The sequence below is a fragment of the Erinaceus europaeus genome, chromosome 18, assembly GCF_950295315.1.
Source record: "Erinaceus europaeus chromosome 18, mEriEur2.1, whole genome shotgun sequence".
Taxonomy (NCBI): domain Eukaryota; kingdom Metazoa; phylum Chordata; class Mammalia; order Eulipotyphla; family Erinaceidae; genus Erinaceus; species Erinaceus europaeus.
The window spans coordinates 68,211,553-68,225,649 of NC_080179.1; the positions used below are offsets into that span (position 1 = coordinate 68,211,553).

The 14,097-nt window shown below is 47.1% G+C and overlaps 1 protein-coding gene across 2 annotated transcripts in view; it reads left to right on the plus strand.

Moving 5' to 3' along the window:
• The window catches only part of KIF5C (kinesin family member 5C), a 206,979-nt gene that overhangs the window by 134,591 nt on the left and 58,291 nt on the right, over nt 1-14,097 (plus strand). For both annotated transcript variants that reach the window (XM_007522235.3, XM_060178097.1), the window contains exon 12: nt 11,520-11,695. In XM_007522235.3, coding sequence (XP_007522297.1) covers nt 11,520-11,695 — 176 coding nt within the window. The remainder of the gene's footprint in view (nt 1-11,519; nt 11,696-14,097) is intronic.

Sequence of the window (14,097 nt, forward strand, 5' to 3'; positions counted from 1 at the left end):
CTGCCTGTGGAGAATAGGAGCTTAAACCCGAGTGCTTGAGCATGTAATGTGTACACTCTACCAGGTGCACCACTGCCTGGCCCCTGAGGCCTCCGATTTCTTTCTTTCTTTTAAAAATTTTTAATCTTTCTATTTCATTTTGTGTATTTACTATTGGATAGAAACAGAGAGAAATTGAGAGGGTATGGGGAGATGGAGAGGGAAAGAAACAGAGAGACACCTGCAGCCCTGCTTCACCACTCTTGAAGCTTTCCCCCTGCAGGCGTGGTCCAGGGGCTTGAACTCAGTTCCTTGTACATTGTAATGTGTGCGCTTAACCAGGTGCACCACCACCTGGCCCCCAAAGCCTCCTATTTCATCTCAAGGATTCCTGCTTATTGATCCTAACAGTCAACCTTCAGTCTGAATGGTCTGAACAAGTTAAAGGACCATTGCTGGGCCAGCAAAGCAGTCCATTGGACAGTGTGCTACTTTGCCACGTGTGCAACCCTGGTTTGAGCCCCAGCTCACAACACATTGAGTGTGTGGGTGGGTGGGGAGGGGGGTGGTGCTGCCGCCATCTCTTTCCCTTCTTTCTTTTGGCTTGTCTCTATCTGAAAAAGTGAGCCCAGAGCAGCAACCCCCTGGAGATAACCCAAAGGAAAACATAAGGAGCATGGCCAATTGTCTACACTCTCCTGTGGGACAGATTACTTTCCCTGTGTATGGTGTATTTCTAAAATTACTGCAAAGTTTGGCTGCTGGATTCCGTTCATAGGAGAGCAAGGGAAGTGGGCAGGGGGAGGTAGCATAATGGTTATGAAAAGAGGTTCTCCTGCCTGAGGTTTCAAAGCCCCAGGTTCAGTGCCCTGTACCACCAGAAGCCAGAGCTGATCAGTGCTGCACTGGTCAAAAAAAAAGGAGAGCAAGGGAAGTGTGTGTAGCAGGGAGAAAGTGCTTGTGAATGCAAGCACGTGTGCGCGTGCGTGTGCGTGCGTGCATGTGCGTGCGTGTACACATATACTTTGACCTTTTTCCTACTTGGTCTCTGTAGACTGAGGATGGAACACAGAGGAGTAGGAAGGGAAAATGATTCACTGTTTCACTTCAGCTCCCAGACAGTTAATGTGACCTAGTGAAGGGAGGGGGGGGTAGATATGGCTGTGTCCAAAGCCTTTCAGATGTTGTGCCATGATTATCATACAGTCCTGGGTTGGTTCTGCCCCTAGACACCCCTCCTCACCCCACCCAAACACCTGCCTCCATCAGTTTTCTTTCTCTTTATTATTATTTTTTATCTTGATACATATGGAGAGATACAGAAAAGGAAGGGGAGATAGAAAGGGGGAGGGAGAGAGAGAGAGAGAGAGAGAGAGAGACCTGCAGCACTGCTTCACTACTCATGAAGTTTTCCCCTGCAGGTGGGGACAGGGGGCTTGAACCCAGGCCCATGTACATGGTGACATGTGTATTCAACTGGGTGTGCCCCCAGACCTCTTTATCAGTTTCCTACCCCTTCTACTTTAATAGGCAGCTCCCAAATGCAAGCTGGACCTCTGCCCCCAGTCTCGTGCCCCTGGGCATGGGACACCACTGACTGTCAGCATGAGGGCCACTGCCAATGTGTGTACCCACCCATCTGAGCTTCACTGTCTTCTGACATTGCGATGACGTCCAAGCACTTGTGGCATGTGCTAGGTGGCCTCAGGGCTGCCTCCCTCCTACAGGGTCGGAAAAAGGAGGCCCCTCGTTAGGTTCTATTCCCCAGTGTACTGGTTAGAACTGTGGGCTTCTAGTTGCTAGAGTTTGCCCTGGCTGGATTAAATAAAAAATAGAAAGACCTAGAAGGCCTTGGGTGACAGACCAAGAGGACCACTGAGGAACCAGGCTTACCTGCTGCTATTGCTTGAGGCTACTCTAGGCAGTGGGAACAAAGTGACTGGGGCTTCCGGGAGGCTGCTCCAGGAGCGACTCTTGTCAGCATCTCTTTTCCATCCTTATGTATTTGAGGTCCAGAGGTCCAGGAGAGGGGGGGAAGCTTGTGTTTTATGACTTGCTTGGCCTAGGGATGGACAGGATGCTCTTTTCTTTTCTTTTCTTTTCTCTTCTCTTCTTTTCTTTTCTTTCTCTTTTTTTTTTTCCTGATAGAAGCAAAGAGAGTGATAGTGACGACAGCATCAAAGCTTTCTTTAATGGGAGAGCCAGGCTCAAACCTGGATCGCGCGCACAGCAATGCACTACGCAGGTGAGCTATTTCACCAGCCCCACTCCACCTCCATTTCTCCTCACCACCCCACCCCACCACCAGGATTCTCACTGGGGCTCAGTGCATGCATCAATCCACTGTCTCAACAGCCTTTCCCCCTTCCCTCTAGATGGAAGATGAGAGATAGAGAGATGAGAGACGTCATGGTACCACTTTACAGTTCCTGAAGCTTGCTCCCTATAGCCCTATAGGCGCTGCCCTGTAGGAGACAGTCACCAGGGACTCAAACCTGGGTCTTTGCTCATGGTAACAGACAAGACACTTCTGGTGGTGGTTCGATCCATGCTGCTTGCCCTGGAGGGAGTATTTGCCTGCAAGAATGTTCCTGTTCTGTTATGAGATAAGATGTCTGAAAAACAGCAAGCGTCTCCAATCTCCTAGTGACATCTTGTGGGCTGAAAACAATTTCCTGGACTCTGGAGGCTCTGCTGGCAGCATTTTCCTCAGAGAAATATGTGCAGCATACTTGCTGGAGGAGTGGGCAGATGTCAGAAATAGGATCCCCCCCCACCCCCCCACCAGCTCTATTGCTTGTTCGTTGTAGGTATGGAAAGGACACAAGTAATCCTATATCGAGGGAAAGATTCAGATAATTGGATTCAGGGTGAATTACAACTCCCAGTTCACACCCTCCGGTCCCTAAATTCATCAAGAAGATTGAGGGCAGGGGGGAGAAGTCTCAGGGATGTGGGACTCAGGGTGTTTGGGGGCTGCATCTTTCTTGTTGCTCAGGAAATATTTGTTTATTTATTTATTTATTATTATGATTATTTATATTATTTACTTTCCCTTTTGTTGTCCTTGTTGTTTTTCATTGTTGTTGTAGTTGTGGTTATTGGTGTCATCATTGTTGGATAGGACAGAGAGAAATGGAGAGAGGAGGGGAAGACAGAGAAGGGGAAAGAAAGACAGACACCTGCAGACCTGTTTCACCGCCTGTGAAGCGACTCCCCTGCAGGTGGGGAGCCGGGGGCTCGAACCAGGATCCTTATGCTGGTTCTTGTGCTTTTCACCATGTGCGCTTAACCTGCTGCGCTACAGCCCGACTCCCGAAATACTTATTCTTTATTGTTATCAGGGTTATTGACGCAGCTCAGTGCTGGTGCTCCTGCCCACCACTCCTGGCAGCCATTTTTCTTCTTTTTTTTTTTCCCCCTTTCTACTTTATTTGATAGGACAGAAAGAAATTGAGAGGGGAGGGGGAAATAGAAAGGGAGAGAGGAACAGAGACACTTGCAGACCTACTTCACTTCTCATTAAGCATCCCCCATGCAGGTGGGTAGCTGGGACTTGAACTGGGGTCCTTGCACCTGAGAACATGTGTGCTCAACCGGGTGTGCCACCGCCCAGCCCCCCAGAGTCAGTCTTTGTACTCGCTCTCTCTATTGGTACTGTTGGACTTTTACTCTTAAAAATCATAGCTGTGGGGGCCGGGCGGTAGCACAGCAGGATATAAGCGCACGTGGCGCAAAGTGCAACAACCGGCATAGGGATCCTGGTTCTAACCCCGGCTCCCCACACGCAGGGTGGTCACTTCATAAGCAGTGAAGCAGGTCTGCAGGTGTCTATCTTTACCCCTCTCTGTCTTCCCTTCCTCTCTCCATTTCTCTCTGTCCTATTCAACAACAACAACATCAATGGCAATAATGACAACAAGGGCAACAACAAAATGGAAAAAAAAAAAAAAGGCCTCCAGGAGCAGTGGATACATGGTGCAGGCACTGAGCCCCAGCAATAACCCTGGAGGAAAAAAAATCGTAGCTGTTCATAGCACTTTGACCAGAAACCTGCAGAGACTCTGAAAATGCCCATGTCAGTAGCTCAAGAGTGATGACCAGGTGCTATGTACCGTCCACGCCATCTCCTGAAAGACTACATGACATTAAGTGATGAAGTGGATGCTGGCTTGCCGCTCAGTCAGCTGAAGTCACGCAGAGAACAAGCATTGTTTCATCCACGACGGAGACACAAAGACGGAGTAGAGAAATCTGCCGCCAGCTCAGTTACATAACTAGTGAGCGCTAAGCTCTACTCCAGCCTGCACCTTTCTGAAACTGTGGGGCCCCCTAGGTTGGGACATATTTGGCTTTATTGCTTTGTCATCACCAGGGGTTCATATCTCTGAAATGACTTTTTTTTTTTCCCCTCTTGTTGCCCTTGTTGCTTATCGTCATCGATGTTATTATTGCTGTCGTTGTTGGATAGGACAGAGAGAAATGAAGAGAGGAGGGGAAGACAGAGAAGAGGAGAGGAAGACAGACACCTGCAGACCTGCTTCACCGCCTGTGAAGCGACCCCCCTGCAGGTGGGGAGCCGGGGGCTCGAACCGGGATCCTTACACCGGTCCCTGCGCTTCACACCATGTGCGCTTAACCCGCTGTGCCACCGCCCCTGAACTGACTTTTTTTTTTTAGATAGACAGAGAGGCCGAGAAAAAGAAACTACAGCACGGAAGCTTTCTCTAGTGTGATGAGGACCAGGCTCAAACCAAGGTCATGTGTGCTGCAAAGCAGTGCACTATTCAAGTGAGCTATTTCGCTCACTTACTCTGCTCCTTCAGCAGTAAGTAGAAGTTGCTCACCCACCTTTCAGAGTCCTAGTTATTATAGAAGCTCAGAAGCTAGCATTTCTTTGGGAAGACCTGTTTTGTTATATTTCATTCATTCATTCATGTTTTATTTTTATTTTTATTTTTATTTATTCCCTTTTGTTGCCCTTGTTGTTTTATTGTTGTAGTTGTTGTTGATCTCGTTGTTGTTGGATAGGACAGAGAGAAATGGAGAGAGGAGGGGAAGACAAAGAAGGGGAGAGAAAGACAGACACCTGCAGTCCTGTTTCACCACTTGTGAAGCGATTCCCCTGCAGGTGGGGAGCCGGGGGCACGAACCGGGATCCTTACACTGGTCCTTGTGCTTAGCGCCACGTGCGCTTAACCCGCTGTGCTACCGCCCGACTCCCATCATTCATGTTTTGTTTTGTGTTGTTTTAATTAAAAGGAAACAAAACCATAGGATAAGAGGGGTACAACTCCACACAATTCCCACCACCAGAACTCCGTATCCCATCCCCTCCCCTAATAGCTTTCCTATTCTTTAACCCTCTGGGAGTATGGACCCAGGATCATTATGGGATACAGAAGGTGGAGGGTCTGGCTTCTGTAATTGCTTCCCTGCTGAACATGGGCATTGACAGGTCAATCCATACTCCCAGCCTGTCTCTCTCTTTCCCTAATGGGGTGGGTTTCTGGGGAACCAGAGCTCCAGGACACATTGGTGGGGTTGTCTGTCCAGGGAAGTCTGGTTGGCATCATGGTAGCATCTGGAACCTGGTGGTTTTAACATATAAAGCAAAACAGATTGTTGACTAATCATGAACCTATAGGCTGAAATAGTACAGATGAAGAGTTGGGGGTGGGTCCTCTGTTTTGTAGATAGCTAGTAGGCATATTTTAGTTATATTCCAAAGGGCCTGTGGCTGTAATAGTTTTTTTTTTTTCTCCTGAGCCTGAAATCTGATAGGTAGGTAGATCCAAGTTATTGTATAGGGAGATGATGTCATGGCTGGCAGAAGGACCAGAAAGCTGGATCAGGGAAGAGAGTAGCTCCCAAATATGGGAAAGGTGTATAAATATTGTTGACTGTAAACCCCATTGATTTGATCTGATCTGGGGCCCATATTCAGCTTAGGAGCCTATGTGACCTCTGCATCCCTGTAGATCTGAGCTCACATTCTGTGGTCATGAGTAGGAACGTTCTAAGTGGCCCCAATATCAGGACCTATCTTCCTCAGGTGTGGCATAGAGTATGTTGTCCAGCCTCCCTTCAGAGGATGGAACATTCTTTACCATTGTTGATCCACATTGAGGGCAAGGTCCTATGCGGCCCTAGTCGGGGAGTCCTGAGATTCCCAAACAGACATGATGGGCTTAGATCTCGAATAAATCCCTCTCTCCATTGTTACTGGTCATCTCTATCAGGAACATTCATCGTTTTTTATGTGTTTCCCATATAAAATTCAGGGTTGCATGCATTCGCTCTGTCATTGAGCCACCTCCCTGGCCCAAGCCCCTCCTTCTTTTAAGAGGACAAACAGATGCTTATAGGAATAGTGACTGCAAGGAGGGTGGGGTGGCCTGTTCAAGAGTCAGAAATGGAAGGCTGGGCAATAGTGTAACCCAGTAGAGCACACACATTACAGAAGACTCAGGTTCAAGTCTCTGTTCCCAATAAATAAATTAATTATTTAATGAAATTAAATAAATAAATTTAAAAAATGTTACAAAGGAAGAAGTCAGGAGTGTATAGAAGCAGCCCCAGTCTTGGTGACCAGCTTATTAGAATGACTCCTTTAGCTGGGATTACAGAATGTTTTAAGCTGCTTAGACGCTAATTCTAGAAACAGAGGTGAAAAGATGCTATTAGTGAAATCACCCCATAAAGGAGTGGCATTTCTTTAACCCTCTTGTTTCTCTAATGGCATCTTGTAGCCAGCTATTCTCACCCATCTGGTAACTGCAAGATGTCCTTCTTGTTTCTAGAGCAGATCTGGCCCTCAAATGACCATTAGGTCAGCCAGGCCAGATCTGCTGTGGCTTCTAAGGGCATCTGTGAGTGACCAAGTGGGCTGCTGCCCCCAAGCTTGAGGAACATGAAGTCACCTCTCTCCTCTCCTCAGGGGCTTCAAGGACTTGACTTCTGCACAGGATAACTAGCTCGTTGTTATTTCGTGTGTGATGCACTTGAATGAATTGCTGGCCATCTAATGGTTTTCCTTTTTCCTTTAATCTCTCTCTCTGTTTTTTGTTTTTTTATTTATAAAAAGGAAACATTGACAAAACCATAGGATAAGAGGGGTAAACTCCACACACTTCCTACCACCAGAACTCCGTATCCCATCCCCTCCCCTGATAGCTTTCCTATTCTTTAACCCTCTGGGAGTATGGACCCAAGGTCATTGTGGGATGCAGAAGGTGGAAGGTCTGGCTTCTGTAATTGCTTCTAATTGACAGGTTGCTCCCAGCCTGTCTCTTTCTCTGCCTGGTGAGGTGGGGCAGGGTTCTGGGGAATCGGGGCTCCAGGACACATTGGTGGGGTTGTCTGTCCAGGGAAGTCTGGTCGGCATCATGCTAGCATCTGGAACCTGGTGGCTGAATTTTTAACGAGATTTTTTTTTTTTTTTTTGAGTAGCCTGTCATTCTTGCTAATTGCAATGGATAGATCCCTACTTTATATAGAAACATTGCTTATGCCCCAAAGGGGCTTCCATTTCATAATTAAAATTCTCTGGAAACCTTATAGGTGTTCTCCAAAGCAGTGCTCCTGTGTGCATGGAGATCTTTTCAGTCCTTAAAGGTAATTACATCCGACAGAAGGGAATGCCAGGATGCTCACTGACATAAAAGAGAAAAGCTTCTATGGGGAGGGGACAGTCATTGTAAAAAAGCAAGGTGCTTTAAGATTTTTATTATCTCCTTCCTTACTGATGATAGAGCTAAGCCTTAGGAGATAAAGGAAGAGAGATTGGCTTTTCACACAAAGAAGGAGAATAAAGGTAAATGCCCAGCTCTCATTTCCTGGCGCTTTCCTGCCACTGGATTTCTAAGGCATTATTTCCCAGGATGCATTCACAGCTCTCTTCCTTGTTACTGTCAGTGATTCCACACTCACCTAGTGGGGGCTCCTCCAGAGCCCAAGCCCACTGTGGTGCAGGGAATCTTCTCCATCGCCGTGGTGAGATTGCCATGGAGACAGATTGCCTGGGTGTCAAGTCTGGCATGATGTGGGGGATTCACGGTCCCCAGACGTGTCTGTGAGCTGGACAGCGCAGTTACAGTGACACTTCTGCAAGTCATTTGCTTGGTCCTTTGAAGGGCAGCAGTGCTGGGGAGAAGCAACTCTCCCTCCGTCTCTGAGCAGCACTGTGCCCTCCCGCTGCTGCTGCTACTTTTGTTCCTGTGTGTTGCTGCTTTGTTCTTTTAGGCCCCTGACGCACCACAGCGGCTGCAGAAAACCGTCCCGACTGCCCGACCTTTAGAATTGAAGCAGGGAAGAGCTGGCTGTTTAGATGTCGCTTTGTGGGAGACATGTTGGTGCTTTCATTCAAACAATTGCTCAAAGGCAGTCAGGTAGTCTGCTCGAGGTTCCAAATATTGTTTTTAGTAATAATAAAAATAAGCTTGAAAGGAACTTGCAGAGCTGCACTGTTTTTGACGTTTGGAACCGAGCCCCAATCACAAAGAGATTATGAAACCCCCAGCAACACTAATCTCAGAATATGTAACAATAATGATCCCGATCCCCCCCCCCCCCGCAAAACCTTAATAAGGTGAGTTTGTCAGAGAGGGGAGGAAATAAGAGATGGACATTGAATAAGAATTCCCATGTGTATTCTTTTCATATATTATTTCAGTTGCTTCCTAGTGCTGCACAGAAGGCATGTTGTTTTGAACTGAAGGCATGTCCTTTCTTTTATGAAGAAAGCAAACCCAGAGACTAAGCAGGAGGTGGGCTTGTGATTAATTCGAGGCTGAAAGGTGTGGTGTGCCTATGCGCTGCTGCATGGGGCATAAACCAGGGGCGCTCATGCAGAGCCTGCTGAGTGGCAGAGGCTGGCCAGTTTGCTGTAGCTCTGTAAACTGAGACAGTGCTGGTCCTTGTGCTACTATAGTTCAGAGAAGGGAGCAGGTTGAACAGGGCTTAAGCCCATCACTTTGTTTAGACTAGGTCTTTCAACCCCCAGATTTGGGGGTTTCATCGCTGACTTGTGTTCCCCATATGAATCTAGGCATCCTTCCTCACCCAGCCTCGTGACATCACTGCTTTCCTGACTACTTGGAACCAGAAGACATAGAGGATATATCTCTTCTACATGTTTTTGTATTCTGCCTCTGGGATGGGGGGTGAGGTTGCTTGTAGATGAGATGGTCACATTCTGAATGAGTTGTAGTCTTGTGCAGTGAAGGTAGAGTGTGTGTGTGTGTGTGTGTGTGTGTGTTGCCACCAGGGTTATTGTTGTGGCTCCATGCTTTTTTTTTTTTCTTTTAGAGAGAGAGAGAGAGAGAAGGAGAGAGAGGGAGAATGAGATACCGCAGCACTGTGCTCTACTTCTGATGAAGCTCCCCTTGTACAGGTACCCCCTTTCATGTGGCTGGGGGCTTGAACCCAGGTCCTCATGAATGGCTAAGTGCATACCCTACCAGGTGAGCTACCTCCCAAACCCCTAGTACAATGAAGAATTTTATCTCTGTCATTACTTAAGCTGGAAGATTAGATTCATAGGCTTGGATTGCCCTGTTCAGAAATTTTTGAAGCTAGAACTAAAACATAAGAGAGGTAGTGATATCCAAATAGGGGAAGGGAAGTTATAGTTTATACTCTATCATTAGAAAAAAAAATATTTTGAATCCCTAGGAACTAGAATATGGCACTGTTTTTATAGCCCATAGATGCTGCAGGCTGCAGAGAATATAGATTCCGTAATTGATGCATTCCAGCCAGCACACGTGGGTCATTAAGTAGGAATTGGAACTGAATGACATATTGATTTGGTTCAGGTTCAGTTCAAAGGCTACTCTGATATTTTGATTTTTTTTTAAGGTCAACAATTTTAGAAAGAGGGGTACAGTACAGTTTTGCTGAGCTTAAAAGAAAAAAGGGTTGGCTCCGTTTTCTCTTTAGTGAAGCAATAGTTTCTCTCAGACTTTGCTTCAAGTTACCTCTTCACACAGAAGGCAACACACTTGTGAAGTCATTGAGTGTGGGTTTTATTGACAAGACCTGCCACCCCATCTTGTGATTATCAAGTGAGATGATAGAATCAGAAACAGCAAAGCTGACCCATCACAAAGTATTTTGTTGACATTGAGGTCAATGGGTAGCTAGTGCTTAAGTGAGTTCTGTAAGGCATCACAGATTCTGTTAAGGAAGCCACCACAGATTAGGATTTTGGTACTTTTCTTTGAGAAAGTCCCACCGGTTCAGAGCTGTGTTCCTGGGGAATTTGCACAACATGCTAAATTAAGTGGCCTGAGAACTGGCCTCAGGCTTGGACCATTGCAAACACTCACCAACTGTAGCGGACTGAGTGTGAAGTTGCTGGGAAACACTGTGGTGGCAAGATGTGTCTGGTTGGGGTTTGCTTTCCAATAAGATATTTGAGAGACTCTTTTGGGTCCTGAGTTTTTCAGAGAATCCTTCTCACGTACTCTGTCTTTGCAAGGTGATTTTGTCGCTAGGGACAGCCGGTGGCCATCTTCAGAATGTCACTGTGTCCCTCACTCTGCTTTGTCCTATTAGTGAGTACTTCCTTTAAAGGCCCCACCCAATGCTGTTCTGCAGAGCAGGATGTGGTAACAGTCACTACAGCTGCTCTTTCTTTCCTGGGGCTCCCTGACATCACAAGATTATTCTTTTTGAACTCTCCAGCCAAGCCAATTAATCCTGACTTCCTAGGGGGAGAGGGCAGTAGTAGAATACATTGTTTGTATCATGTAAGTCAGACTTCCTGCATCCAGGCCTACCTTCACTCCCTGCTGAAGATTCAGAGACTCTTAGACTTGGGTCTTAACTAAGCAATGGTGAAACTGTTCCTTGATCTGACTTTTTCTTCTAATGAAATGGAAGCCTAGCTAACTGATAATAAAGATGCCTCAGAAGTCTGTTTCCCTTTGCCTCAATCCCTGGAGGGAATCTGATTGCAGTAAAATCCCAGCATGTACCTTGAGAGGAATGTGTATGCAAAACCTGAATCTATTGCTCAAGTTGGATGAATTTATAGCTTGTGTGGTTCAAGGACTGGTGTACTTCAAAATACATCACATGGGAAGGAGGACAGTATCGTCCTCCTTTTATTTATTTATTTTTTAATAATCTTTATTTATTGGATAGAGACAGGCAGAAATCGAGAGGGTAGGGGAGATAGAGAGGGCGAGAGAAAGAGAGACACCTGCAGACCTGCTTCACCACTTGTGAAACTTTCCCCCTGCAGGTGGGGACTGGGGGCTCGAACCTGGGTCCTTAAACACTGTACCAGGTGCGCTCACCCAGGTGCGTCACCACCCAGCCCCTAGTCTTCTTCTCCTTTAGGATAGGTTGGGTCACTTAATACAGTTGTTGTCGTCCAATAGATAGAATATGAATGACAGCTCTGTAAAACTCGCTCTGTATTGTATCCTCGGTATCTTTCTCATGGAAGAGATCGTTTTTGGACCACGTCTTGAAGGAGGTGCATGCTTGATTTCTTCAGCCCCCTTAATCTGCTCAACTGTGCTTTGCAGGAGAAGCTGTGCCTGAGGATGAACAGATCAGTGCTAAGGACCAGAAGACCCTGGAGCCCTGTGATAACACGCCCATCATAGACAACATCACCCCCGTCGTTGCTGGCATCTCTGGAGAGGAGAAGGAAAAATATGACGAGGAGATCTCCAGCCTCTACAGACAACTGGACGATAAGGTCTGTAGGCAGACTCTCCTTCAGATAGAAAGACAACAGTAGGCAGGCCCCCCGCACCTCTCAACAGGGAGCATGTTTATGCCCTGGGCAGCCGGCGTGTGACAGCAGACTGGTGTTTCTGTGTAGCTTTTGATCGGGACAACACTGGGGAGCTTGATTTAAATAGAAGAAAAACCTCTGTGAGGATTTGCTTGTCTTCAGACAGATGGGTGCTACTTAGGGCCTCTACTTGTAGAAACTGGTGTCTGATCTGTGTTTTATTCTTTCAACTCTTTTTCCTTGGCCTAGCCTTCACCTTTTGGAAGTTCCAGCCTTGGTTCTAGCTCTAGAGGTAAAGCTGCTGGCTTCCAAAACTCAAGTATGTCTTTTAAATGTGTCACTCTAAGGTCTCCTGGACCACTGGTCATGGACTGTGTTCTGCCACCTCCCGCCTTTTCAGTAGGGCTGCTGTCTGGGTGTCTGGGGCATACTCTTGAATGGAGTGCTTTGAAAGTGCTGATTAGGGAGGTTCAATTTTCTGGCAGGCGTTTGGGACTCAGATAACCTTGTCCACGCACAAGTTGGACTGAAGTGTGGCTCATTCCTGCCCTGTGAGGATCGGGCTAGGAAGCTCAGAGGCAAAGGAATGAAATTGATGTTTCCTATGATCTCTCTCTCTACTGCCCTTGGAATATTCTCCGTCCTTTCCAGTTCAATTTATCACGGCTGCTGCTGTTTTCAGTCTGATTTAATCTTCTCTGTGTGGTTTAGCCCGGAGTGCTTGGGGACACCTCTGCTTGGTTGAAACGGCTTTGTTACTTTGCTGTGGTCGCCATCCATCTTGCAGGCCTCTTCTGAGTAAAGGTTGGTCTGCTATCACCTTTACTAGTGAAATGTGGCGAGTTGCCTTGAGGAAGTGCTTGTCTCCTTGTGTTTGTGACTCTGGGAGTTGGCATTATAACCACAGGGTTTAACTGGGGTCACTCTGCCCCTCTGGTAATGCAATTCATATGATACTCACGCCCGTGAGAACTGGACTAATTTCTTGCGATACACTTACTGTCCTATTACCCTTCCACTTCTCTTCAGAAATGAAATTTACGCCGGGCTTCAGACTGAGAGAAAAAGAGCAGTCGGAACTTAGCAGCTGGTCCCCCCCCCTCGCCCCCCAGCAATGCTACTGGTTACGCACACCGCATTTAATTTTCTGATTCTACAGTGAGGAAGGGTTCGCCTTCAGTACCTCCTGGGCACCCTGCTGGCGAAGAATAACGTGACTCTAGTGTGTGCTCTCTGCCAGCTGACACCTGCATTGATTACAACGAGGATTATTTACCCTGGCAACATGAGCACTATGCATTGAGCTGAGAGAGAGTTTGCAGAGTCTTGGCAACTGACTTCTGAAAGGTAGTGATGAGGAAGGTACCAGGAGTGATAAAATGCTGCACCCCAGCGCTCCCTTGAGTCTCTGTCTCCCGGTGGCCTCTTTAGGGTGCTTCCTTTAGCAACTTCTTGACAGCCCAGTGGAGCACACATTGTGACTTAAGCCTGTGTCGTCATAGTAGGATGCAGAGAGATCTGAAAAAGAATGGGCCCCTAACCTCAGCCTTACGGGGGACTAAACTGAGTGCCTTGACCATAGTAACTGTCCACACACACTCTGGTGGTGTCTGATCAGCTGCCAGTCTTCCTCCTTCTCCTTCTAGAGGTCCCTGAAGACTCTAGAAGATATGTCATCATTTTGACATGCTGGTGTTTTTAGTTTGGGGGGAATATATGAACATTCCCCCAAATCCTAACTAACAGTATCTTCATGGGCCAAGTGGTGGAGTTGAAAGTCTAGACACACAGAAAGAGAGAGAGAGAGAGAGAGAGAGAGAAAGAGAGAGAGGCCGCAACACAGGACCATAATCCTGTTCTAAATCCTTAATGATAAATCCTTAATGATGAAGCTTTCTTCATCGTGGTAGGGGCCAGGCTTGAACTTGGGTCATGCACATGTCCAAGTGAGCTGTTTCACTGGCTTAGTGCTAATCCCACTTGACTAGAGCTGTTTTAAAGGAGGGGCTTGCTTGTCTTGAGGAATCTATTTAGAACGTGTGTGTGTGTGTGTGTAAGTACAGGGTCTCCCCTCAGCTAGCCCCTCTGGGGGTCAAAAGTCAGAGATCTCTCAAGGCAGAACTGTGTGATGGGCAAGTACGTACTTTAGAGGTGGGCCTCAGACTTAGGGCTGGATCCTGGGCTCCTAATGTCCCCTGCTGGAGCTGTTTTCTCATCTGCTACATAATGCTCACGGATCTGCTGCTCCCACAAGTCAGGGTGGGGAGTGGAGTTGCTAGTGCACTGCAGATGCTCAGTGATTCGTCTCTTTCTTTGCCGACCTATCTTTTTTGCATTCTGTTTGTTTAAGGGAGAAGCCATGT